The 26,310-nt window shown below is 43.9% G+C and overlaps 4 protein-coding genes across 10 annotated transcripts; 3 read left to right on the top strand and 1 right to left on the bottom strand.

Annotated features, from left to right (window-relative positions):
- The first annotated feature begins 287 nt into the window (after positions 1–287).
- Positions 288–9,224, top strand: arid5a (AT rich interactive domain 5A (MRF1-like)). The gene is made up of 7 exons (XM_053871215.1): positions 288–340; positions 1,504–1,559; positions 6,422–6,575; positions 6,650–6,702; positions 7,055–7,152; positions 7,206–7,359; positions 7,419–9,224. The coding sequence occupies exons 1-7, from the start codon at positions 337–339 to the stop codon at positions 8,505–8,507; spliced, it is 1,608 nt and encodes a 535-aa protein (XP_053727190.1). The 5' UTR covers positions 288–336; the 3' UTR covers positions 8,508–9,224.
- A 1,243-nt stretch (positions 9,225–10,467) lies between these two features.
- On the top strand, positions 10,468–15,416 carry gins4 (GINS complex subunit 4 (Sld5 homolog)). 3 transcript variants are annotated; one of them, XM_053871246.1, is made up of 9 exons: positions 10,468–10,541; positions 10,604–10,728; positions 10,795–10,881; positions 12,353–12,466; positions 12,545–12,642; positions 12,717–12,805; positions 12,871–12,961; positions 14,482–14,586; positions 14,822–15,416. In XM_053871246.1, exons 2-8 carry the CDS (start codon positions 10,633–10,635, stop codon positions 14,576–14,578), a joined length of 672 nt encoding a protein of 223 aa, XP_053727221.1. In that variant the 5' UTR covers positions 10,468–10,541; positions 10,604–10,632; the 3' UTR covers positions 14,579–14,586; positions 14,822–15,416. The 3 variants fall into 3 exon arrangements, with proteins under 3 accessions (XP_053727221.1, XP_053727223.1, XP_053727220.1); XM_053871248.1 differs by having other exon boundaries at positions 10,499–10,541; positions 10,601–10,728; XM_053871245.1 differs by having other exon boundaries at positions 10,501–10,728.
- Positions 15,417–17,799: 2,383 nt separating this feature from the next.
- Positions 17,800–19,587, top strand: ppp1r3c2b (protein phosphatase 1 regulatory subunit 3C2, duplicate b). Its single transcript, XM_053870851.1, has 2 exons — positions 17,800–17,819; positions 17,893–19,587. The coding sequence occupies exons 1-2, from the start codon at positions 17,800–17,802 to the stop codon at positions 18,773–18,775; spliced, it is 903 nt and encodes a 300-aa protein (XP_053726826.1). The 3' UTR covers positions 18,776–19,587.
- Positions 18,821–26,238, bottom strand: LOC128763035 (phytanoyl-CoA hydroxylase-interacting protein). 5 transcript variants are annotated; one of them, XM_053871757.1, is made up of 5 exons: positions 26,039–26,237; positions 23,282–23,338; positions 20,579–20,753; positions 20,286–20,403; positions 18,821–20,213 (listed from the first exon to the last, which is right to left on the bottom strand). In XM_053871757.1, exons 2-5 carry the CDS (start codon positions 23,333–23,335, stop codon positions 19,667–19,669), a joined length of 894 nt encoding a protein of 297 aa, XP_053727732.1. In that variant the 5' UTR covers positions 23,336–23,338; positions 26,039–26,237; the 3' UTR covers positions 18,821–19,666. The 5 variants fall into 5 exon arrangements, with proteins under 5 accessions (XP_053727732.1, XP_053727733.1, XP_053727731.1 ...); XM_053871758.1 differs by having other exon boundaries at positions 23,282–23,335; XM_053871756.1 differs by having other exon boundaries at positions 23,159–23,338; positions 26,039–26,234.
- Positions 26,239–26,310: the final 72 nt, after the last annotated feature.

The raw sequence follows: 26,310 nt of genomic DNA, 5'->3' as shown, positions 1-26,310 counted from the left end.
GTTGCAGATCATAAATCCTTCCACCAAACTCTTTCCGTTTCGTTTCTTCATCTGCAATTGCCTCTGCCAAACCAGCCCCTGCGCACCACCTGCTCACCCCCACTCACCTTAGGTTTCCTCAAACAGCAGAAAGCGTCCTTCAATTTCACAACCCACAGTGAAATATTTGGATTTCTCTACGGTGCGAAGGTGAGACGACATCGAAGAGGAAACTGAAATTTCCCAGACAGAGGCAACAGATAACCAATAAAGCAAGAGTGCTGGGGAGTCTCCTTCCTGTTTGATGGTGTCACCTAAGAGAGCAGACGCGCGAGCTGCTGTTACTCCACATCTAGAATGGGTAAGACCTCTCTTCATCCTTTTTAAATTTTAAACTTTTTTATGAGGAGTCTGCTGTTGTCTGGGCAACGTTATTAAAATGATCACAGGCTGCTGTTTGAGGATCAGCCATTCATAGCCTGCAATGTGGCTTTCACTCAATCCATGTTGGGCTCGACATTGCATGTATTAATAAATACAATAATGACATGGTATAATATTGTTCAGGGACAATTCAATTTCAAATTTAAAAAAGCAAAAGCTGACAGATGAGTGAGGTGAATGTGTCTGTTCAGCATAGTTGTGATAGTTATGGCGATGGTTATTCACTTCTATTGTCTCCCCCATTTATAAAAACAAATAGCATAAAACAAAAACACTGTTAAAATAAAGTTAAGATAAGTGCGTTTTCATTTAGGAGCAATATTCAGTGCAAACACTCTTATCACTGAACTGTAGATCTTCAGTGTTTAACATACACTGATGTTGGTGAGCAGGAAGTGGCTCAGCGACTTGTGGTTTTATATCAGATCTAGTCGACAATACGAGCACAGAAGTCGATTCTAGGGCTGAAGTATATCAGTGTAAGTGATTTGTAGCAACCAGCGACACAGTTGAAACCTGTTTTTTTTTATCAATGCTGAAATAAAATCTGAAACAAATTGCAGGTGAATGATGATTTCTCCAGTCTTATTATTATTATTATTATTATTATTACTAGTAGTAGTAGTATCATTATTATTATTATTAATATTTTTATTATTATTATTATTATTATTATAGAAAGCAATCATTTGTTGCAATACAATTGTAATTATATTATTATATATTATATATTTGTCAGTTGTATGACATCACTCCAGCAGACGAACAATGAACTAAAATAAATGCTGAATTTCACTGTTGAGTTATGCTGACAGTCGAGGGCCAAGCATACACACTAACTGACATGCTGTCTCCAAATGAAAGCCCTGCACCCAGCCCTCACTCCTGGCTTGGCTTGAGGAGGTCCAAGCATTTTATTTTGAGGAGTTTTCAGAAGCTCCAGGACCAGTGTGGCAGTGCTCACCGTGTGAAGCTGGGAGCAGAGTATGAATGAATGAACGCAGCTCGTGTTGGGTGCGCAGTGGAGCTGCGCTCTTACTTTCATCACTTCATTCTTTTCATCTTGTCTTTGTCTTGAAGATGAAGAGTCGCAGCCACAAGTCACAGCGACTGGAGAAGAAAAGACATCAAACACGGTAATAACCTGATTTCAGGACTTGCAGTGAATGTACCACCCGCACACATTGAATTTCTATACTTGTGGGGACGTTGTGAGGTTTCTCGTTGCCGTAGCCCTTTCCCCAGCCTCGCACCCTAACCCTAACCCTCCAAAACACATGGCTAACCTGAACCAGTTACAATGACCCAGTTATATTAAAGTCTTCATCCTCAAATTGAGGCTTACCCTCATGTGGTCCAGCCAAATGTCCCCACAGTGTCATACGGTCCTCACAAGGGATAGAATTTTGTCAAGAATTGGTCCCCACAAAGTCACATACACTCACAGCCTATGTTGTTATGTTTTTTGGGGACCTCTCATTGCCATAACCCTTTCCCCAGCCGCTCCCCTAAACCTAACCATCCAAAACACATGGCTAACCTTAACCAGTTACAATGACCCAGTTATATTAAAGTCTTCATCCTCAAATTGAGGCTTACCCTCATGTCGTCCAGCCAATATTTTGTCAAGAATTGGTCCCCAAAAAGCCGGATAAAGAAAGTACACACACACACACCAGCCTATGTTGTTATGTTTTGTGGGGACTTCTCATGGCCATAACCCTTTCCCCAGCCTCTCCCCCTAAACCTAACCAACCAAAACACATGGCTAACCTTAACCAGGACTCTGCACCAAACTGAAACCCAATTGTTATGACCCAGTTATTTTGATCATGTCATCCTCAAATTGAGACTTGGGTTTGTGGGTTCCGGCCAAAATGTCCCCACAAGTAGCTGTGTTTCCAATAATTGATCCTAGCTAACCAGGTACACTCACACTATCTCACTCACACACTCTCATGTTTGTTCTCTATCCTTGTGAGGACCTCTCATAGCCATAACCCTTTCCCCTGCCTCTCACCCGAAACCTAGCCATTTAGAACAAGTGGCTAACCTTAACCAGGACTCTGGACCAAACGTAAATTCAGTATAATAACCCAGTTAATGTGGAGCCCTCAAAGTTGGACCTCACCAGGATACATTTGATTAAACACACACATGCACACACACACTTCTGCTTTCGTTTCTCTTTTATAAATTTCACAGGCAATTTTATGTGCTAATTGTGAAGCAGGGGTGTCGCAAACGTTTGGACGTTCTACATGATTCATTTATCATGTACCCAAACAATCTTGACGTCTTCAGACATTTAGGATGAAGACATTGTTGGGGCCGAAGAGTCTGTCCCTTATCCTCAAAGAAAGAATTCCAAGGTAGATTCAATAAAAAAAAGAAAAAGGATTTACGGTCCTGTGATCTCACTGCAGCGTTCTGCAGTGATGGAAAACAAGGACGTGAAGACCTAGAAAGAGGGGAAAAACGCTGGTGTGTAAGCCTCTTGTGACAACCCGCTCCAAAGTTTCCATTTCTACTCTGAACTCATAGCAACAGCAGAAATGATAACTCCGTTCATCGATAGAAAGTCAATGTACAAATGAAGAGGTGAAGTTCGAAATCTGGTGCAGAGTTTCAAGAATGCAAACTCATTCAGGCCTTTGTCGCAAGTAGTTCCGGATATGTATATGCTGCTTTAAAACAATTCCAAACAGATCGGTGGACTTAAAAACGTATATTGCATTGTTCTTAAGTAATGCTAGAGCAACGTTCTCTGACATTTTCACCTTCAAACATGGCGACACAGAGATCCACATGGGTTTGTTTCACACACTCTCGGCGCCCTGTTTGATGAGAAACTATCACAGTAATAGTTGCAACAAAAAGAAAATACATATCTTTTCAGAAAAAGGCGGCTTAAATCTAAATGATGTCATAATAATGTTGCAGGTAGGCCATAAATAATAGCTAAAAAAATAGTAGTATAAGGAGAAAAAAGGTTAAAAAAGAAGAAACTCATTACGTGTTTAAATAAATCAATAAATCAAAAATAAGTATTTGCAACTTTCCGGTAAGTTACTCATGAATCATAGCTGAACTTTGTTTTGTTATGACCAGAAAGATACAGAAATTACATGTGAAGGCAAATATCCGTTTGGGGAAATCAAGTTGATTCAGATCTGATTGAAGAGATCAAAGTGAAGTTGTGCTGAAGGGGAAACAGTCGCTCGTCTTGGTCTCACACAGACAAACGGTGGAAAGTCCTGCAGGTCTGTTGTCTGACAGCTGCGCTGAGAGCACTCACGGTGACACGATCTCACTTGGAGGTCTAAATCTTCACTATTACTCACACTTGATGCAGACTTCTCGGAACCAGGAACCGCATAGAGGAACTTGATTCAATATGAAACCGCCTTCAGCTATTGTTCGCCACAGAAATTAAAGCGAGTGATTCAAAGTAAAAACTGACATTGGTTCATTGTGGTCTGCTTTACATCCAGTCTGTGGAAACAGATTGAGAAATTAAGAATGTGAGGTTTCGCATTTAAGGACTACAGGGACATTCTGTTGTTGTTTTTAGGGTTCAAGCTTCAAGGTGGTGCGAGAGGCAGAATTTGTTCGGGGGGAAAAAACAACAAACAAAATGTTTTTGTTTTTTTTTTCCAGGTGGCTAAAGAGAATTTTCCACAGCAAAAGAAGCAGGTTCACAGTACATGTACATGCAGCAGGGTCATTGCTTCAGAAGTCAGAGTCAGAAAAAACATCTCAGAACTAAAACAACCATGGTGAGGGACAGTAAATTAGTATTGCACTAAATTTAAGAAAATATTTTCTGGGAAAAAATGTCGGTCTCTGGATTAAAAAATTTAATAAATTAAAATTCGTCATATAATTTTTTTAAGTTTCTGATCAAAATTAAATTTCCCTGCGCAATGGGACAAGGAAGGAAACAGATGCCAAATAAAAAAAATATATATAACTTTTTTAAATTTTATTTTGCATTTAGTAAGGAACATGTTGTAATGTATGTAAGCACTATTCTATATTTAATATAGATAAATAATAATGAAATAAGGCAGTCTAAAGCATCAAATGCTTCATAAAATACCATCTAAAATGACATTTCAACATTCCTTTATAAACTCACAGCCTAAATGGCAAGCTGATGTAAACACGATGCAGATGTACAACATCCATTTATGGTTTCAAATTGACCACATGAGGCATGATTAATCCCTGAAGTACAGGCTGCAGCGGCAGGGGAAAAAAAAACAACCTCATTGTTCATCTTAAAAGCACATAAACACATCATGAGCCTGTCACGATATGAGCAATAATGATCTAAACCAGTACAGCTCCGGTCGAATGATCTGACGCTGTAGATTTCTATCACGACTCAGTGATTCTAGATGGAGATGCTTGGGAACGGAAGCTTACGCAACTGAACTCAACTATGACAAACTTCGCACAATCGTACAAGTTTAGACGTCAGGTCACCTTATATTATTTAGATGCCAGTCATTGGTTGAGTTGCCCTTTTACGAAGTCAAATTCATGAAAGGCAGCAATAAGCAGAAATGTGTGGGCAGCGCCTGAATCTGTGACTGTATACTTAATATTTCAAGCATCCACTGTTAAGCTGTTACTTCCTCTTCCCAGCCGTCGAACGGAGGATTGTAATTCTTGACGTCTTCTCTGTTTCATTTCTCCATTTTGGTGACCACAAATAGTGACATTGTGGATTTCTTGGACTGGGCCAAGCTCGGTTCTCTCCATCTGAGTTTCAGCGCCGATTAGCAGAAGTGCCGTCGGTCACTATTTCTCAGAGTTGTGTCTTAAAATAAAGCCACTTCTTTATTTCTCGAACTTCTGCTTTGTGAAACCTCACCAACAGTCACTTGAAAGTGCTTGATACGTGCGTCTTTGTTGTTGTTTGTGAAAGCCTTGTGACTGTTGAGGGTGAACCCAGAACCAACCATTTCTCATCACACAGGACGTGCGGTGGTTTTCTGTGGAACTCTGTGATGGGACACTTAAGTTGAATTTAGTTTCTTTTCTCTGGGTTTTTCCCTCCACTGTCACATCACCTCTCAACAGTGGATTCTGATGAGAATACCCACAAGTGGAGTCAGTGTTGTGTTGTGCTTCTTTACATTGTTATTCGCCCAACTCATCCTATGTTCGGGTGGAAATAAGGGATGCACCGATCCACATCCGATATGATCGCGATACTTGAATTTGGATATCTGCTATACCCATATTCCTCTGGTCCAATTCCTAAGATCAGTTTGCTATATTTCTTTCCATTATTGTGGATTGTGCTTTTATTAAAAACGGCAGCTAGAGGTCAGTGTAAGACCACAGAAGGATGTCTGTAGCGCTATTATTGAATATGAATTCTGACGATTTCACATTTAATATTTGCCAAATCCAACAAATAAGACTGAGATCATTTCACTCTTTTATTTGTTACAAATATTTGGGTCCTTTCTGTGTGGAGTTTGTGTGTACTTCAGACTGATCAATTTGTGAACAGCAATTTATTATTTTATTTTACTCTGTTTTATTTCATTTTTGCGCAACCTACCGAAGCACTTGTGTAGTTGGTGGGATCCTCACTGACAATGGAAATAAACCTGATTCTGATTCCACTGCTTTTATGGGTTCCCTTCATGCCCTCAGGTTTGCTCCCACTGTCCCCAATGAAAGAGCTGTTCATTGACTCCTACATGCACCCTATGAAGCTCTAGTCCAGGGTGTCTCCCCGCTCACCATGTGCTGAGATACCCATCCCTTGAATGTACATCCATACATACATTCATCATCTCTTCTCCATCATCTCTTCTTCACCCCTCGGCCGTCAGACTGTTGAATTCGTGAACAGCCTTTGTTGTTTATTTTATTTTATTTTATTCCAAAACACTTTCCTAGTTGGTGGGATCCCCACTGACCATAAATTTGATTCTGATTCAGATTCTTACACACGTCTACTTTACTTTCTCAGTCGGTGATCACAATTTCTGATCCCAAATGCAAGTTGGAAGTGGGTCCCAGTCTGCAGCTGCTGGAGGAAAAGTCATTTGTTTCCGGGCTGCACTCCTTCATGAAGGCCCGAGGTTCACCCATCGAGCGGATCCCCCACCTGGGCTTCAAGCAGAGTGAGTGCACGTCAGTCATCGTGACCAAATGCGCCAGTGAGAGTGTAATCATCAACGTATTTTTCAACTTCCAGTTAATCTGTGGAGGATCTACCAAGCTGTTGAGAAACTGGGCGGATATGATTCAGTGAGTCACTCGATTAGATAATGTCAGGAAATCTGACTGAATGGTTGAAACCTGAAGCCGCAGTGTAATTGTTCTCCAAAAATGAATCATTTAACTGCCTGCTCTTCGACAAGGCTCCAAAACAGGTTAAAAAAAATCCAAAATAAATAACAACTGTAAACACCTACCAGCATAGGAAGTCATCTACTGCGTCACTTGAATTGTTAAGCAAGACAAGAGTGTGAAACTGTGGTCAACAGGATGTTAGAAGTGTCTGCATTTGTTTTGGTTTCGTGACAAACTACTCATGTGTGTTTTAATAGCTTTAAAAAAAAATGAAGTCCAGAGCGAAGTTTTTCTCACCACCTCGCAGGTGACAGCTCAGCGTCTATGGAAGAAAGTGTACGATGAATTAGGCGGAAGTCCTGGCAGCACCAGCGCTGCCACTTGTACCCGAAGACACTATGAGAGGTAGGGTTCCCCTGTTTCCTGTGTGAATAGATTGCTCATGACTTCTTTGACAGGCTGGTGCTGCCCTTCGAGAGACACTTGACAGGACAGGAGGACAAGCCACTGCCTCCTAGCAAACCTAGAAAGCCTTACAAGAGAAGTATGGATGGGAAGCCCAGCAAGGCAGAGGCCAAGTTGAGTCCGTCGGATAAAGACATCGACTCTGAGGTTTGTCCTTTTGTGACTCATTATTTGACCATTTAATGATGACGTTTTACGCTCTTCAGAGATGTCCAAATGTTGGCGAAACTCTCCTGCATCCTTTCTGGGCGGCGACTTCAGACAGGCGTCACCTTGATGCGATGCAGTCCGGCCGAGCGACTGCCGATTTCCAGCGTGTTCCCATGTATGCCATGTCCCACAGCGCCCCCGCAACAAGCCAGTGGGCGGTTAACGCCGCCTCAGATGCTGCTGAAGTCATCTCTCCTCTGGAGAAGAAGAAACGAATGGCTCAGGCCAGTCTGACCACGTGCGAGGACAACGAGAGACCTTCTGTCATACGCTGCTCGCAGTCGCCAGTTGGGGCTTCCTCCACCCGAAACTCCTCCGATGGCTCCCCACATCCTGCATCCTCTTCTTCGTCCCGCAGCCCGTCTCCATACTCGGTGTCGTCAGAGGACTGGGCGGTCGAAAAATCTGGGTCAGCGCCGCCCCATAACATGAAGAAGCCCTGCAACAATGGTGAAGACAAGAGTCCCAAGAGTCCAGTTGGGAAAGACAGGAAAGGTCATGGATCACAGATGGAGAATGATGGGAGTGAACTGCAACGAAAGCATAGAACCACCTGCTACCCATATGTAGTTCTACCTGTCAAGTCGGACTGGACTCCAACACCGAGTTCTAGTTTCACAAAAGTCAAACCAGGTCAACTTGCACGCCCTGCTCCGATTCACCCTGGATTTTTACCTCAAAAGACCTCCTCCCCGCATGACTTTCTGAGCACCAAGTTCAAAGCCCCATGGTGTCACCCTGCAGAGAGCAGGCTGGACCCAAAGGCGATGCTACCAAAGCTCCCTCGCCCTCACCAGAAGTCACCTCAAACAACCACAGCCGCGTCAGGATCCGGCCTCCCGTCGAGTTTCAACAAACCAGCAAGGGACTTTTATCACCACCCCTCCATGCCCCCTGTGCTGCTGCCCAACAGCATGAGAGTTCCTCCGTCGCCTCTAATGTTGCGCCACGTCCCGGTCAACCCACCCCACGCTGCACTCATTGGCTCGGCTGCTTACCCATATCCTTATTATCTGCCAATGTTGAGTCCCCAAACTGCCTACACCCCACCCACCATCCACCCCATGTACCAATATAAACTCTGACTTTTATTCATTCCCTTCAGACGTGAGGATTGCCGGTCGCATTTTCTCGTTTTGACAGAAAACACCTGCCAAACTCACCAATATTTTGTTATCTTCTGGTCTGACCTGGGCAAACAGCGTAGGATCAGCACATACCAGTGGTATTAATGCATAGTGGAAGTAAGAGCAGGAGCAAATACTAATGCAGACTGTGTAAAACACTGGAACTGGACCACAAAACATGTTCCTCTCCTGACGGTGGACGATGAGCTCCACGAATATTCAGACTGATGCGATGCCATGTGACCTGGTGGCTGCTTTTTACTTGTGCATTTTAAAATAACAAAGGATACATCACTTGTCACGTACACACAGGATAACAGTAGTGAAGTGCTGCTCATGTGCCAAAGTCTCGGCTGCACATGAACACTGCTGCTTTCCTTCCCTTTTAAGCTGTAGAAGCGGGACCTGAGGGAGACAGTCATGCGTGATGACAGACAGACTGAAATCCGTGAGAGTTAATTCAGTAAATAGTCTGCTCCAGGTAGGACAGATCTATCCTAGAGGTCTGTCAGTGGCTGAGAGAGTTTGCAGTTGCCCAAAACACGGGTGCATTTTAAAGACATTTGTGTGGACTCATTCAAAGAAATAAACATTCTGACCATGATGTGTGCACTGACTATTGTTGCTATCTCCTCAATAACCCACGTCAGCTACAAAAAAGATCTGTGATCAATTGAAATGTTGTACATTTAAATGTGTGAAAGTTATTTTTTGATAGAATAAAAGTGCTGAATGATACCAGCATCCATTTTTATGGTGGTTGTTCATAAATAATTTAATAAATATGTGAAAGCTAAAATGGTGATTGTTTTTATATGACAGTATGAATTAGTTTTCAGTTTGTGTCCTGAGAATGTTTTTATGATTCGCGATGACACAGCAGTTGTCATATTGTCACCTGTTATTAAAACAGCAAACGCAACGGGGGAGAAAGGAGAAAGGGAAATCAGACAAATGAGTTTCCTCGGCAGACTGAACCTCGGTGTGATATTAAAATGACAGCTGGAGCAAGTGAAGCAGATGATGACTAACCCACTATATTCACACCAATGCGAGAGGTACAGATGTTGGAGGAGCCAGGGAGCATTTGGGAGCTTGTTTAGGAGGCCAGAATGGTGACATTTGGTTTCTGTAATAATTTGTCTGCTCAATTGTGGTTCTTCCTTCGAAGGCTAATTTTGTAAAAAAGCTATATATATATATATATATATATATATATACATGTATTTCAAATTGGAGAGGCAATATCGGAGTTTGACAGAAAAAACTAATATTATTCACATTTATATTCATATTTGTATACATTTCAAACCATTCTAGAGAGGCTGCGTTTGAGGGGAATGAAGTGTGTTTGAGAGGTGATTGTTTTACCTGACTCTCTTTAAATCTGATGAATGAAATGCTAATTCTACAGTCTGTAGTCTTCAAATGCAAAACAATCTTTATCAAAAATATCCCTGGCTTTAATACAAGGTGACGTATGATGTCAAGTGTTTTCATTGTTTTGTTTTCTTTTGTTTTCTACGGTATAAACTATGAAAAAGAAAAAAAAGGATTGACACAGATACCCATTAAAGTCGATATTTAGTTGCTTAACTTTGACAGGATGTTCTGAAGAAGACAAAAATTATATGTTGGAAAAATTTTGGGACAATATTTTTGCTATTTTACAATTTCTGTATTTTACATTCTGATGATGACAAATATCTATATATTCCTCATGGATTAATAATGCAGAAGACAGTGAGTGAATAAATACTCCCGCCCGTTTTTGTAGCATTTTCCCTACATTTCTACTTTTACTATTTCTAATACTGTTTGCATCATTTGAAAAGCCTGTGTATGACAGTGTCAACTACAGCGACAGTCTGGCTTCTCCAAGCCTTACAGACCATACTCAGGGTAAAGTACTATTCACGGTAATCTCGCGAGAGTCATTTCTGTGGCGGGAACAAACAAGGACGTCGAAGTGCGCTTTTGACAGTTTCCCAAGTGAGAGAAGTTTTGTTGTTGTTCTACCGTCACGTCCTCGGTTTTGACTCTATCCTCAGCAGTTTGTCGGTGCCGTGCGTGAACTCGAATCATGTCGGACGCTTTGTCTGAGGACGGCAGCGACGTCCATCAGGATGACATGGAGGATGTTATGACTCCGGCTGAGCTGATCGCGAAACTCGAAGAAGTGAGTCGTATGAATGAGCTCGACTCTCAACACAAACGTATTTACAGTCTGTTTGTTTTCCTCGAGGCCTGGTTAAATGAGAAATTCTCGCCTGAGCTGCTGGAGAACAAGTCCGAGGTGGTCGAGTGCGTGATGGAGCAGCTGACTCACATGGTAAACACCAGTACACACAACGTTTTCAGTTATTCTATTTTCTATTCTATCTTCCTCTTGCACTTATAATTTTTGGTTTACAAGTCTATTGTTTTAAAAACGTAGTCAAGTATTTGAAGCTGAGAATGTAACAGCATTCTGTTGGGGACTCTTGGAGTTTTGCAACTTTAACAAAAGATATACATAGGAAAACATCATTTTTGCAACAGTAACTAATTGAGACTCATTTACAGATGTGAACTACATTCCTTGGCTGGAAATTATTTTAGTTTAAGCTTAAAACTAAGCTGTCAATGAGAGCAATTTGCCCAAAATTGAAAAAAGACCTGGTCATTTCAATATCCAATTCCGATTCTATGAACACATTTACAGTGGAACCTCGGTTCTCCACCACAATCCGTTCCAGACGGCCGTTCGAGAAGCGAATTGTTCGAAATCTGAATTGACTTTTTCCATGACAATGAATGGAAAAAGAAATAATGCGTTCCAAGCCTTAAAATAGTCTTTTGTAGGAGTGAATGTAGAGTGTCTGCTGCAGGTGCGCTGTTCCTCTATGTGTGTGGCCGCTGCATGTGGGAGGGGTTGCCGAGTGAGTGACGTCTCTCCAGACGTGAAGAGGTGCCCGGTGCGTGTCCAGCTCTGAATGTGCGCTTCTGTGCAGTTTGGCTGTGACAAAGTCATAAACCAAATCACGCTCTGTCCCAGACTCGCCTCATCCCTGTCCCAGCTCCAGCCCACAACAGGACATCAAACCCTGGAGTGAGAGCGAGCACCTCCCCTGTGACACTCTACCACAGTCCAGTGCAGAGACAGGAAAGGTTTTACACCTCAATATGAAGAAAAAACAGTCAGTAAATGTAGCTAATGGGACACGTCTGCCTACAGAGGCTGCGTTATACACAATAACAAAGCGTGTCGTGGTTCAGCTGATCCGTCCGCGCGTTTTTCGGCGCCGTTTGAGTTCTGGATTTCGTTCGAAATCCGAAGCAAAAAAATCTCGAAAATTTTGTTCGAACTCCAATTTGTTCGAATTCTGCGACGTTCGAAAACCGAGGTACCACTGTATATCGAAAAATTTATCCTTTTTTCCCCTGATGTCAGTGTGCACTGGAATGATGCAGAAAACTAGATTCACATTTGTTTTGGTTCCAACTTAATATAACATTAACAGTGTACCAGGACTCGCCGTTGTGTATTGATCAGTATCAACTATGACGAACTAACTATAAATGTTTGTGGCTCACTGATCTGATCTAAGTTAGTTGACCTGTTTGAAAACTTCCTGTCTTTATGTGCTGCATGAGATGATAACACAAACTCTGAATCAGACTCATACAAAAGAAAATGTAATAAACATCTCTCTGAAAAGTCTCTCAGAATATTTCCACATTGATATGTTTTAACGCTGAGCATATTCATAAACAAATATATTTATGAAATGCCTACTTCGATGCTATTCTTATTCCAACAGGAGGCCAACCTGCAGAGAGTGAAGAAAGGTGACGCAAAAGCCAGTGTCCATCGTATGGAAATTGACCGGATCCGCTTCGTGCTGTGCAGCTACCTACGCTCTCGCCTGCAAAAAGTCTGCCAACCACCAGCAGAAAAATGATGTTCTTTACAATGCATCCTTTTGAACCTTTTGTTTGCCTCCTCCTTTCAGATTGAAAAATTCTTCCCGCACGTTCTGGAAAAGGAAAAGTCACGAGGCGAGGGCGAACCTTCTCTGCTTTCCCCGGAAGAGTTTGCATTCGCTAAAGAGTAGGTTCACAGATTAAAGTCACATATCCGAGTTTAGGATATGTGGAGTGATTGTATCGTGGTCTGTCATTCAGGTATTACGCCAACACTGAGACTTACCTCAAGTCGGTCGCTCTGAAGCGCATGCCACCCAACCTGCAGTCAGTTGACTTGCTCAAAGCAGGTGAATGTTGCAACTGTCTTCTGGAGCACAGCTGAATTTCTGACCGATTTCCCCTCATCATTCAGTGCCTCAGCCATGCTTGGACTCTTTTGTGTTTCTGCGAGTCAAGGTTGAACACGCCAATATCCTGCTGGAGCCTGAAACAGATGACCAGAGGTAACTCACACCGTTTTTTGTTCATATTCATTTGTTTTTCAATCGACTGAAGAGGATACCGTCCGCTTCATCCTGTTCAATTATATATTAATGATTTAGTTGATTCAGCCGCAACTTATCCACATACGCCCATGTTGTAATTGATTTTAGTTACACAGACGGAAAGAGCAGCTTCGTGATGTTGTGAGATAAAAATGTGTTCCAGTTGTTGTTACCTCAGAGGCAGAGGTTATGCATTTTAGCAGGTCTGTTTGTTTTCTTTTTCTTTTATGTTCATTATTTTTGATATTTTACGATTTCTGTATTTTACATACTGTGGTTGACAAATATCTAAAAATGCAGAAAAAATATTGTCAGATAAATAGCATCCCCATGGATTGGTTATGCAGAAGATTTTGAGTGAATAATTTCTCTTGCCTCATTTTTGTATCATTTCCCCGACATTTCTTTTCATCTTTTAGTATTACAAAATACGTTTGCATCATTTGAAAAGCTTGTATATGACAGTTTCTATCAAAAAGAAATCCGGGTTAAAATGAACCTGAGGTATATGTTCCGTTTCCACAAAGTTTCATTTATGTTTATTCCAAATCTTCTTTCTCTTTGGGCTTCTCCCTTCAGGAGTCGCCACAGTGGATCATCCTCCTCCATCTCACCCTGTCCTCTGCTTCCTCTTCTCTCAAACCTACAAACCTCATGTCCTCCTTCACCACCTCCATCAATCTCCTCTTTGGCCTTCCTCTCCACCTTCTGCCTGGCAGTTCCAACCTCAACATCTTCCTACCAATGTACTGGCTCTCTCTCTCTCCTCTGTACATGTCCAAACCATCTCCATCTAGCCTCCCTGACTTTGTCTCCTAAACACATGACATGTGCTGCCCCTCTGATCTACTGCTTCCTGATCCTATCCATCCTGCTCACTCCCAGAGAGAGGCTCAGCATCTTCTACCTCCAGCTCTGCCTCCTGTCTTTTCCTCAGTGCCACTGTTTCCAAACCATACAACATTGCTGGCCTCACCACCATTTTGGACACTTTCCCTTTCATCCTCGCCGACACCCTTTTGTCACACATCACACCTGGCACTTTTCTCCAATGATTCCATCCTGCCTGCACCTGCTTCTTCACCTCTTTCTCACACTCTCCTTCACTCTGGACAGTTGAGCCTCAGTACTTAAAATCCTCCACCTTCTTTATCTCTTGTTTGTTTATGCCAAATGACATTCACATTTAAAAGACATTGGGGTTTTGGAAAGAAACGTTTTCCATTTCTAACAAATATTATAGTGCTAGTTCAGTTGTATAGATTTATATGGACTCCATTGTCCTCTCGCTGGGGCTCTGGAACAAACTGCCTATAATCCAGACTTGTAGACTCTTGCATAGGCTTTCTGACAGGGTTGATCTTGGAGCAATGGCTCGAGTTTTCAGTATCCAGCAGGTGGCAGCACTGCCTCCTCCAGTTGCTCCCTGATCTAATTCCCCTCTGTCCATTGAAACGATCGATTGTGTCTCCTCTCAGAGAGTATGTGGTGGATCTGGAGGAGGGCTCTCAGCATCTGATGCGTTATCGAACTATTGCGCCGCTCGTGTCGAGTGGAGCCGTGCAGTTGATTTAAAAGTGGAGGTAAGCAACGCTCATGTGCACAGAATCAGCCGTTATTAACTGACAGGCTCTGACACAAGCATCTGCTTGTTCACTTCTCCTGGGCTTACATAAGCATCTGGGGCTATTTTTAGCTCTTTGTTTTTTTTCTTTTTTGAAGTGCTCTTTTAGCTGGGAAACTGATTACCAAAAGAGTGAAATTCAATCTGCTGCGTTCACAGAGTGTTGTTTTAAGGTGGTGGGTTTTGTGTTGCAGGAATCAGGAGAACAAGCTTGAGGAGAAGCTCAGGCGTTTGGACGAGATCAAAGAGTTTGTGGTGGACACGCAACGGCTTCTTATTTTTGGTTGGTTTTTACAATCGTGTCAGACATGACCGGAGTTACATAAGGTTTTCTGAGACCTTGAGGGCAATTTCCTCTAATCTGCTTATTCATGATTCGACCAAATCCAGATGGCCTGTGTGACTGGACCACGGCCGGCTGGTTACAACATGCGTCCGTGGCAGAGATTTCAAAGCCGAAAATGTGCTTGAATATGAAGTGATGGCGTGAAGCTAACGCAGACGGGAGCTGAAGTTTTCGGCCGAGAGACGTTGTTTTTCCATGTCTGAACTTTCCGTCCGATTAGCCCCGATTGTTTTAACTCTGAATTAATTGTGGGTCGTCAGTTTTCATCTGAGTTAATTGGGATAATGACGCGGTTATGTAACCACTTCCGTGCTCAAGTCTGTGACCGCACCCAGCTCCAAAACCAACCAGGAGATGGGATGATTTGGCCTGTAGGGAGTAGAGATGCTCTGAAAACCAAAGTCTCCTACCGTTGGTCATTGTATGTGAAAAGAGACGTTTGAATCTGTGTTTCTCCTTTAATAAAGACATGGAAGATGCACATTTTACAGCTCAGCCATTCATTTCTTGTTCCACTCTTATGTTATGTGGAGGGCGACAAAGAAAAGCTTCAACAAAAGAGCGATAGATCGAGGTCAAGATATCGTAGTTTAGATATGAATTGGAACCTGTGACTTGTCTCAGCCGTGTCAGTCATACCGAGCGGAGTCGAAACAGAAAGCTGCTGATCTGTTCCTTTCAACAGGTGTCGTGTTTCGTTACGTTTCTTCGGTTGCAACAGTTTTGTATGTTGTGCAAGTTATTCAAATCGGATCCAATTCACAGCGCCTGTGTGGTTTATATATTTATTTAGTTTTTGGAGTGTAATATGAGCATCAAACCGGTGGAGAACAAATAGTCTTTGGTCCCTGTTCCGGTGTGAAATCAGCTGTCTGAGTGATAGTTGAAGGGCCACATCTATTTTTAAATCTTCGCCTCTCTGTCAAGTGCAATTCATCATGGCTGCTCTCACCAACAGCTGCGAAATCAATATCAATTCTGCAGATATTCTTCCATCACAAATCACTCCGTCTCTCTTGCGACATCACCTCATTCACTTTGTTTACTCAAGAACTTGATTTCAGACTTCATTTTTAAATGTTACAAACATTCCACACATCTTCTGTTGGAATTCAGAAAATGCTTCTTTGATTCCTACCTTTTCCGAACTGTTGGGATCGATGTTGAAATGTGAGTTTAGGCAAAACCTAAAGCAAACTCCAACCCTCCATGTCACGACTCATTGGCTTTTCACTTGTGAAATCCAAAGATACCCACTTGAGTGAAGGGTTCACCCCAGTTCCTACCTTCTAACCAGAATTGATTTACCTATAAAATTGGAGACTTGACTCAAGTCACGGGTGAATAAAGTGTGTATTTATGATCCCTCCTTTAACAAGAAGTATCAGTCCGCCTTCACCAACGCTCAAATATGATTTGCATTCCCTGCCTTACGTTCAACTCCCATCCATCTACATCAAATTTTGGAAGGTCTCTAGATCAAGTTTAGTTCTCTGCCAGTCAGAGAACAGCCCATCAAACAGCAACACCCGAACCCAGTCTTGAGTAGAACTGAATATATATATACAGTGGTTCCTCGGTTCCTTGGAATTCGAACAAAAATTTCTACATTTTTTTGCTTCGGATTTTGAACGAAAATCCAGTACTCGAACGCCCCCGAAAGAAGCTGGAAGAAACGTAACGTGCGTGGACTGATCAGCTGACCCACAACGTGCTTTGTTATTGTGTACAACGTAGCCTCTGTATATAGACGTGTCCCGTTAGCTACATTTACTGACTGTTTTTTCTTCATATTGAGGTGTAAAACCTTTCCTGTCTCCGCACTGGACCGTGGTGGAGTGTCACAGGGTGCGTGACTTGGTTTATGACTTTGTCACAGCCAAACTGCACAGAAGCGCACATTCAAAGCTGGACACGCACCGGGCACCTCTTCACTTCTGGCGCCACTCACTTGGCAACCCCTCCCACATGCAGCGGCCACACACATAGAGGAACAGCGCAGTCCATCTGACTGTGAACTATGTCCAATTGTGTCATTATGTTGCAGACCTCCTGCGGCCTGCAGGCCTTCACCCTGTGCCTGCTTTGGTGTGAGTCTGCTTGTCTCAACTCTCTCTCTGTTTATAAAGTTGAAGGTGTCGCAGGGGAAAGACCTGTCAGTTTGCAGTCCAGCACTCTTGTCACATGCTGACAGACTAGTAGCTGAAGGCCAGCTGCCAGCTCCCCAGTCTCACATGCCTGGCGTTGGGCCTCAGCGAGACCGAGTCTAGTGACGGCGCAGCCTTGACTGACTGACTGGAATAGTTTCCGCTGCAGCTGTGAACAGGAGAGCGTGTAAGAGGTGGGAGGAGGCGGGCACCTGTGAGGTGAAGCCGGTGTCACACGAGGTGAACGGAGACGAATTCTCTGCTGGGCATATCTGTGGAGAGAGTGTCCCGCGTCCTGTTCCCCAGTCATTTTAAAACCTCACTCACCAGCTCAACTTAAAATGAAATCCAACGTTGTCTCCAAGAATTCTGAGCAAAGTTTTTTTTTTTCTATCAAGAGAGAGTTCTGACTTTAAAGTATGAATTAGAGGCTTGTTTTTTTCTCCCCAGTAAATAAATGTAACCTAGATTTAAATGTAACCGATCCATATCGTTGACAGGTGTAGAAGCACACGGAAACTTCTGCTCATTGGTGAGACACGATGAGAGGGAGGAGTGAAAGTATAGAGCAGTTGTATAAATAGAATCGAAGGAGACTCCTGAGGCGAGTGCAAGTTGGCGCTCATGAGACAAGACCTGCGTGAGATTAAGCACAATCTGCTGCCACCAGACGACCAGCATGGACACGGGAAGCACAAAGTAAAAAAAATGATGTGATATTTATGTGTTGTGGTCGGTGGCGTTGGTCTGTAAATGCTTTGATCTTTTGTAGCGTCCTTCCGGTCGTGGGCATGGGCTCGATGGCACAGTCGGCCGGCCTTTTGGAGATTGCCGTCCGTCTTTGCTTGAACCAACGCAAACACTTGTGTCCACATCTTTGGGTGCCGATCCTGAAACCGCTACGCCCGTGCATCCGGCCTTCAAGTCCCGTGCAGGAACCCGCTGACCTCCTGCTTGACCTCAGCCCGCCTTTCTCCGACCTCCTGTATGAGGATGAGGATGATGAGAGGCTCTTCCCTGTCAAGAACAAACGTGTGGTTTTCGCTGATTCCAAGGGTCTGTCTCTAACAGCGGTGCGACTCTTCTCTGAGGAGGAGGATCAGCGTGACCTGGAGCTGATGCCGTCGCTGCAAGGTTTAGGTGTGACGACTGAGGACGGCTACAGCTGCACCGTCAGCACCTGCTGCCCGGGAACACAGTTGAAACTTGGCTTCCCGCTTCCCTCTGCAAATTTCCAAGCCTTCCGCGCGAAGCTGGCCGAGAGCATGGTCATCCTGGAGAACTGCTGCGTCAACGAATTCAGCCTCACCGGCACAGCGCGAGTCCGAAATCTAAGCTACCACAAGGAGGTGAACATGCGGATTACCTTCGACTCGTGGCAGAGCTACAGAGACGTGCCTTGCTCGTACGTCCAGAAACGCTACGGAGGACCTCAGACGGACATCTTTGAGTTTGACCTTACCATCCCCAAAGTCCTGGATGCCAAGAGGAGGATCGAATTCTGTCTGAGTTACCGTCCAGGCGGGCAGGCTCAGACATTTTGGGACAACAACGGCGGACGAAATTACAGCATCACCGTGTGTGTTCACTCACACCTCTGCCACAGGAGGAATCTGAGGGAAAGGTCTCCCAGATCAGACATGGTCCACATTTGACTTCACTTCACAACTGGACATAAACAACACTCACATAAATGCGTTTCGAAACATTTTTTATGCAAAATTGGGTTGTATTTCATCTGATTTGTCACGCCCATGTTGTGCGTCGCTGTGCGTCATAGGAGGGATCCCTCTCCCTCTGGACGTGTCAGGAATTCCTGAATATGCCAGAGGTCGCACTGACTACGACGCTAAGCTTAGCTGTTTATAGAGCTGACACGGTCCCCTCTCCACACAATACTAACACTTTTAGTGGTCCAATATAAAGCTTTCATTCAAAAATAGAGCTCTTAGAACATAGCACTATTGCATCTGTCTTCAACCCCCGGCTGTTCGACTTGGCTGGGATTTCTTCCATTTAGAATTTTCACATCGTCTGCGAGTTTTATCGCACGCCAAAGCATGAGGACTCTAATAATTGGAAGCAGCGGGGGGGGGGGGCTTTCAGGACAGTGAGTCAGTGAGTCCTGCGCCACCAACCACTTGCTGCTGCAGTGTTTTCTCATTCCTCCCACTGCCTCTTCCCGTTGGCAGCTCTCATTATGTTTGATTTCTTTTAGGAGGTTTGAAGTGGCTCCGTGAGAAATGAAAGCTTCGTAGTGTTGTTTTTTTTAAGATGATGGCCACACTGCTGCTGCTTTTTTAAATAAACCTTTCAAAAGAGGGGCCTCAGTGTGATTCCATGCCAAATAAGACAATTACACACAAACATAAACACAAACAAAAATAAAAAATAGCTGGATTACAAATAGCTTATTGTTAAAAACTAGCACCGATAGGAATGTAATTTTTTTTAGTGATCATATATTGGTTGCGGAATGTTTGCCCTGCACTGTTCTGGATTCCGGTGACTTGGACTCCCGGATCTGTCCCATAGTGCCGCTCTCCTCAGCGGCCCACGCTGATGTTGCACACCTTGCAACTCGGGTCTTTCTTGGCGTTTGCTGTGGTCAAACTCATCAGCTGATGGTGGCCACTGATTTGCTGCAGCGTGCCCTGGTCCAAATGGACCGGGTCCGTGAAAAGCACCTCCAGTATGACGTCACTGGCGTGACAGAAGAGAGGCTCATCCCCGGGCCTCTGGGGTTCGGCGTAAGTGAGGAAGGGGTTGGAGGCCAGGTCCAGCGACGGGAGACGGGTGCGGCAGAAGTTGTCGCCGTCGGAACCGAACGGTGCCAGAACCAGCACCACATAGTGGTAGGCAGTGTACATACAGTAAAAGTCTGCAAAATATAAAGATATATTTGGGTTGAGGAGGTAACCCGCCGGGATGTGGAATCGTAGGGGGCCGTAAGGAGAGTCTTTGGGAGGGAGGCCTGTGTCGAACTCCGTGTTGCAGCTGAAGAAGACTCCGTGCAGCTTGCCGTTGATGGGAGAACCGTGGCTCCCGCTGCTGTCTTTCAGGGCGGGACGCATCAGTCCACCACATTCCTTCCTAGTTTCAAACGAAAAAGCTTTGTTGGGGAAACGACAGCTGACGTGAGTGACTCCAGGAGCCGTTACTGACCTGACAAAGTCAAAGTATTCCGGATGCTGGTTGCGATAAAACACAGAGAACTTCAGAAGCCTTCCGGCAGATCCCTTTGCCTTGTCAAGCAGCTGTTGAAGGTGCTCCATGGCGTAGTCTGCGCAGTTGAAAGGAGCGTTGTCATTTCTATACTCAGGCAGCTTTCAAATGCTAATGACAACGCCTGCTCTGAAATAGACTTTTTCCTTCTTCCCCCGGCTATTTTTAATCAGCAGTCATATCGACTGCCGCGTTTCTTTTCTGCAGCTGTCAGACGTAAGAGCCGATCTTACCTCCCGTGCAAAACTCCACCACGGGGCTCCACTCTGACACCAGGTATTCGCCGTCGGGCCGTCGAACTGCCGTCTGGACGGCCACACAGTACTCGGTCTGAGGGCTGAGGAACCAGTGCCCCCTCACTGCCATGGGAAGAGGCACGGCCTTGGCCACCAGTTTGGTTGGAACGTCCTGCCGGACAAATGTTTAAAGTTTATGATGTGGAAGAATATCTGTAAATATGGTGATGGACTGAATGATTTATGGTCTAGTTCATTGATTCTTAGCCACAGGGACGGGGCCCTTGGTTGGGCCGTGAGCGCCCCCTAGAGGGCCGCTAAAAGTTTTTTTTGTTTTACACCTTTGGGGCCATGAGATGCTCAGTTTTAATACATTAGCCAGACATGGTGGCAGTAGCGTGTCACTGAATTGACTTGAGAGCTGCAAATCTGTGACAGTTAACAACTATGGAGAAGTTCTTGAAAAGAAAAAAATGATAGAGTAATGTAGTGCCCCCAGCTTTGAAAATGAATTAGAACATTTTATGGTGATACTTTTATTTACACTTTGCTTATAGCGAGTTTAAATCAAATATATTATTTTAATTGTATGATATTTAGACATGGTTTTATTACATTTATTTTATTAAGATTTTTTTCAAACTTTTTTAACGGTTTGCATCAAGTGTTTTTTTTTAGTGAATTTGATGAATATGACTTGCACCAGTTCCTGCTGCTGGTTGGACTTTTTGATGACAAATATCGATCTTTACACTGATCACATGGTTTCATGTCATTTCCCAAGGTTTTGGTTTGTTTACGTGGAAGTAGATTAAATGCAGTTGTTGATCACAAATGAAATCAAGAGTCATGAATCAGTTCTATTGAATTTGTTCTGGGACAGATGGGTCCTTCGATCAAAAAGGTTGAGAACCCCTGGTTTAGATGACGGGGACAAGCCAAACAGTATAAATAAAGGCTTGCAATGGCCATGTAGTGTTAGCATCATCTGCATTCATCTGTGGCATGTCTGCGAGCAAAGTATCTCAAAAATGGATGAACAGATTTCACTGAAATTTTTAGGAATTATTGGCAACAAGACTAAGAGCAGATGGCAACATTTTTGTAGTGTCCTGATTTACCATCTGGATCCACCTCTGCTTGACTACTGAACTCACTGCTCTCAATAATATTGAGGTAGACAACGTGCCCAGCGTGCAACTAGCTCTGACAGGCCCCCCCCATCAGGTGAGGCTTAGGTGTCAAACATAAGGAAGACGTAAGGACAGAGGAACAAAATATCTCTTTGGTTGTGAGTGTAGGCTTGGGGGAGCATTTTATGTATTTTGAATTTACCCACAGAGCTTATTTTAAATGAGTTCAAACTCAATTAATATATATTTATTTGGTCTGCCACCTGGCCCATGCTTGACGTTTTGACACAATGAACGACGTGAATGACATTTAACACCACATAGCTTCATGAACTAAGGTGGGTGAACTGTAACTCTCCGTCAGATTCACACTTCAGAATCAAAATCTACTAAAGACGTGCAAACAAACGGCTCAGTAAACATTCGGCTGCTTTGTTGTCTCTTGTTATTTCAGCCAGTGAAAGGTCGCGAGCGCTTATTCCAGACACTCACAGACTGTCTGGAGTCATCTTTTAAACCCTGTGTTGTTGAACTGTGGGAGGAAATCTGAGTGCCCAGAGGAAACCCAAACACTTGGGAGAGGGTACAAGCCCTGAGGAGAAAGGACAGAGGTTTCTTCCGAAGCCAGAGTTGCATTTCTCTGATCAATCTTTTTCTTAAATCATCACGATGTTACATCACCAACTGCTCTGACTAGTTAGCCGTTGTTTGTTTTGAGTGATTCACCAAGGTGCTTAACCATGGTAACGCGGCTGATGCCCATCTGGCTGAGCCGCAGACACATGTACGCAGCGACCTGTTTGCACTGACTTTCATATTCAAGCCTGTGATTGCAGTAGTGGCACTCTAGATTCAGACGCTCAGTTATCAAATCAAACTATAAACATCGTAACGTCAAAGGGATTAATGCACTTGTTAAGTAAGAAAAAAAATGCATGGAAGTAAAGAGAATTAAAGGCTTTTTTTAGAGTGGAATTATGACAGATGTTTTGTTCAAACCAGAATGTAGTCTGAAAGCATTACATGTTAAGTATTTACTTGTGTGTTATGTGTAATTCCCTGCATTATATCACATGGTTTTTAAGATATTGCGGCGTTCAGAACAAACACCCTGACAGGAAACGTCTCTTAATAGACTCTTTTTGTGTCAGTATTATGCACATTAAAATCCATTTACATAAAAAGGACCCTGCTTTGTGACTGCATTTGTCAGTAGTTGTCCATTTTTAGGAATAAACAATGTTCGCATGAGTCAGTGGCCTGAAGCTGTTGACTGCACTCATTTTCCACTTGGCTCCTATTTGACGTGACTGAGAGGACGTAAACACTCGTGTCTGGATTTTAGATGTGTGCAGGATCACCAGGATGCAGCGTCTCAATGAAACATGCACTTGCTTCACACTACAGAGCTGGTCTCGACGTGTCAGCAGCTTTGGAGTCTGACCCTGTGTTTGAAGCGGTTGGGATCTCTGCTCCCCTTGCGGCTCAGGTCAATGAAGTAGTGCGTGGCTCTGGCCGTGTCGTCTGGGGTCATGTCCCACACGATGCGGAAGGAATCACAAGTCACCTCACATATCTGGATGTTGCATGGGGTGGCGAGGGGGGTCTCCATGTCTGTCATCTGCTGAGAATCCAGGAATAGAACGGAAAAATGTTTTAATCTCAAAATGCACCGGCGACAGCTGCTATCCCAGATTAAAGGGCCACGCTGAATTACAAGAAAATCTAGCTCAAAATGTTGAGTTTAGCTTTGGACAAAATTACTTTTCATTTTCGTATCTCGTGCTTCTCCCATCCATCGTCCCCAATTGACTTGCTCTTAACTGACATTTCCCATCATTACGCAACTTGATCCGCCCGCAGCTGAGCGATTGGCCTCGGCTTTCACCGTGCCTTTCATAATCCACCTAAAGCTCCGAGCAAGTTCACATCTGCACTCCATCCAAACACTGATGCAGAGTAGACCTTTGCTGTGGGACCCATGTCAGACATCCCTCCATCAAGACCGGATCCAATACCTTACAAGCTCCTCAGGTGATTCAGCATCCAAGTATCTCTCACTGTCACAGTGACATTTCGGACGACTGCAACATGGAATGACTCATTGATCTCCACATGAATATGGGCTTCAAATTACAAATTCAAATCATAAAATTGGTGATGGCTACAAAACGGCTTTTGTGTTACAAATGATTGGTGACAGCTGACATCTTCACGTAAATGTACAACCAACTTTTAGGACTGTAAATTCGTGGTGACGTGAAGATGGTGCTAAAGATGGACGTCGGTATTTGGTTCTTGGGATGGATGCTTGTTACAGTGACTAGTGTTGTAGTCGGAACTACCAAACCTGAGACCGAGTTAAGACCAGAGCTTGCAGAGACCAAGTCCTAGATCAAGACTTTTGAGACTTTTTGAGAGCCCGAGACCGTGTCAAGACCAAGACCAATAAGAAGAGGGAGATCAAGACCGAGACCAAACTGCACACAGAACAAAAGTGCTGGGGAACAGTTTCAGTTCCTGAGTTGCTTTTGCAGTTAGAAATAAATGTTCGTGTCTATATGACTAATGGACTTGGTCTTGGTCTCGACTCGGTCGATACACATGAGCACCACATTGGTGCCACCATACGACTCATAGAAGGCATCCACGATGACACGGTCATTATGAAAGTTGCTAGCAAGCCGCTCAGGCAGAGGTGGGAAATTATACTTCCTAAGGGGCCAGGTTATATATTGCGACTGTTGAGAGGGGCAGTCAAACCCAAAGAGAGGGGGGTGAGAGATAATTGGAAATAAAAAGCGATGACATCATGTGTGATTGTAAAATTACACTTTAAAAATGCACAGAAAATGTTGCCTTGTTGTGTTTTATTTAATTTAAACCACATTCCATTTAAGGATTATTGATGTGCCTCATACATTTCAAAATCTACTTTCAATTCTGATGTATTTTAGGGACAAGAAATTGCATCAAGAAAGAAGTTGCATCATAATGAACAAGAAACAATGCACAAGACAAAAATGTCAGAGACAACAGCAATGTCAGTTTTATAGTTTTACTCGCCAAATAAATACAGTTAAAGGGCTGCATTTGGCCCCCGGGCCGCACTTTCCTCAGGTCTGCGCAAAGGTTTGGTCACGTGGAAACCCACTTCACATATGTCAAACTGCTAACCCTTGACTTAGCTTTCAGATTTATGTCAGAAATGTTGGCGACTCTTTGTCTGGGAACAGTTTTCAGCAGTTGTTTTGTCAGTAAAAGAGGGGGAATCGTCTGAGATTAAGCTTTGTTCTGCTCAGATGTGACTTGACCGGAGGAGAGAATTCAGCTCAGAGTGGTTCCCTGAACTGACTGATGTAGTGAGAAAGATGTTTCTTTTGCTTTGCTCTCACATCTGAGCTCAGTTCCGACAGCTGCTGACGGACTTTTATCCACCGCCGAGGTTTGGTCAGCCTGTCAGCTCCTCCGACTGATGTGAGGCAGCATCACTGTCATCGCTGCCATGTTGATTCAACTTGAAATCAAGACTGCAGGATGCCATTGAGATGCATTTAGTCACGGTTCTCTAGCGTGCGATAAATAACCTTTCGTTGAGCCGATCATCACGCACTGGTCAGCTCTGCTGAGGTGCTGTCCACTGACTGTGATGGACAGCAGCTCACTACAGGCTTCCTGCGGACTGTGAAATCTGTCCCACCGGGGTCTTGGAGAGGGACTTACGGCATCACAAACCTTGTTCTTATCCACTTCTCATTGCCAGGAAGTGAAAGTGGGGCGAGGAAAGGATCCCTCAGGAGCATCATCTGCTCCAGTTTGTGACCCATTCCATGTAACCACAGTTCACAAGCGGGTTTATTAACCCATCCCCATAATCCAGTTGCCCCCATTTGTGCAAGACAAGGAAATCTGAGGCGACTCACTCAGCACCAGCTTTGACTTCCAGATGGATCGGACCAGTAATGATGACATAAAATCACATCATTAGTGAAGGAGCTGCAGGATTCACACAGATGTTTTTTTTGTTTTTTTTATGGCTGTGGATCTGCATCATGAAAGAGGCGGCTGCATTAATGCATATGGAGCAGTGCACAGGAAGCAACTCGGCGCTTCAAAACCTTTTGTTTTTAATCCGGTGGGACCCATTTAGAGGAGTGAGCCAGTGGAGGAAATTCATGTGCACAGTGTACCGGCAGCATCACCAACAGTAAGCGTTATAGAGCCAACCAGAGGCGAGAAAAACATGGTCCCAACTTCTCCTACGACCTCTCATCCTAATAATATTGACAGGTATCACGACAGCGAAGCAACTTCAGGGACTTACGTGGAGTTGAAGATGGACGATGGCTATGTTTGGTCCTCGCCTCTGCCTCTTCTGCAGCAGCTGATGATAGGACCGCGAGGAAAACTGATTAGGAGGTGAAACGAACACACAAGCTCTTCTCTCTGCTGCGCTCTCATCTCTCTCTCTGTGTCACACACAAACACTCTCAACCACCTCCTCCTCCCCCAACCTCATTTTTGCTCAGGGCACCAGGGATGATGCTACTCCAGCACAGACGCACACACAATGTATTAAAGGCTAAAAGAGGCAAA

Source organism: Synchiropus splendidus, chromosome 7 (genome assembly GCF_027744825.2).
Source record: "Synchiropus splendidus isolate RoL2022-P1 chromosome 7, RoL_Sspl_1.0, whole genome shotgun sequence".
Lineage (NCBI taxonomy): Eukaryota > Metazoa > Chordata > Actinopteri > Syngnathiformes > Callionymidae > Synchiropus > Synchiropus splendidus.
This window is presented reverse-complemented; position numbering and strand designations above follow the sequence as displayed.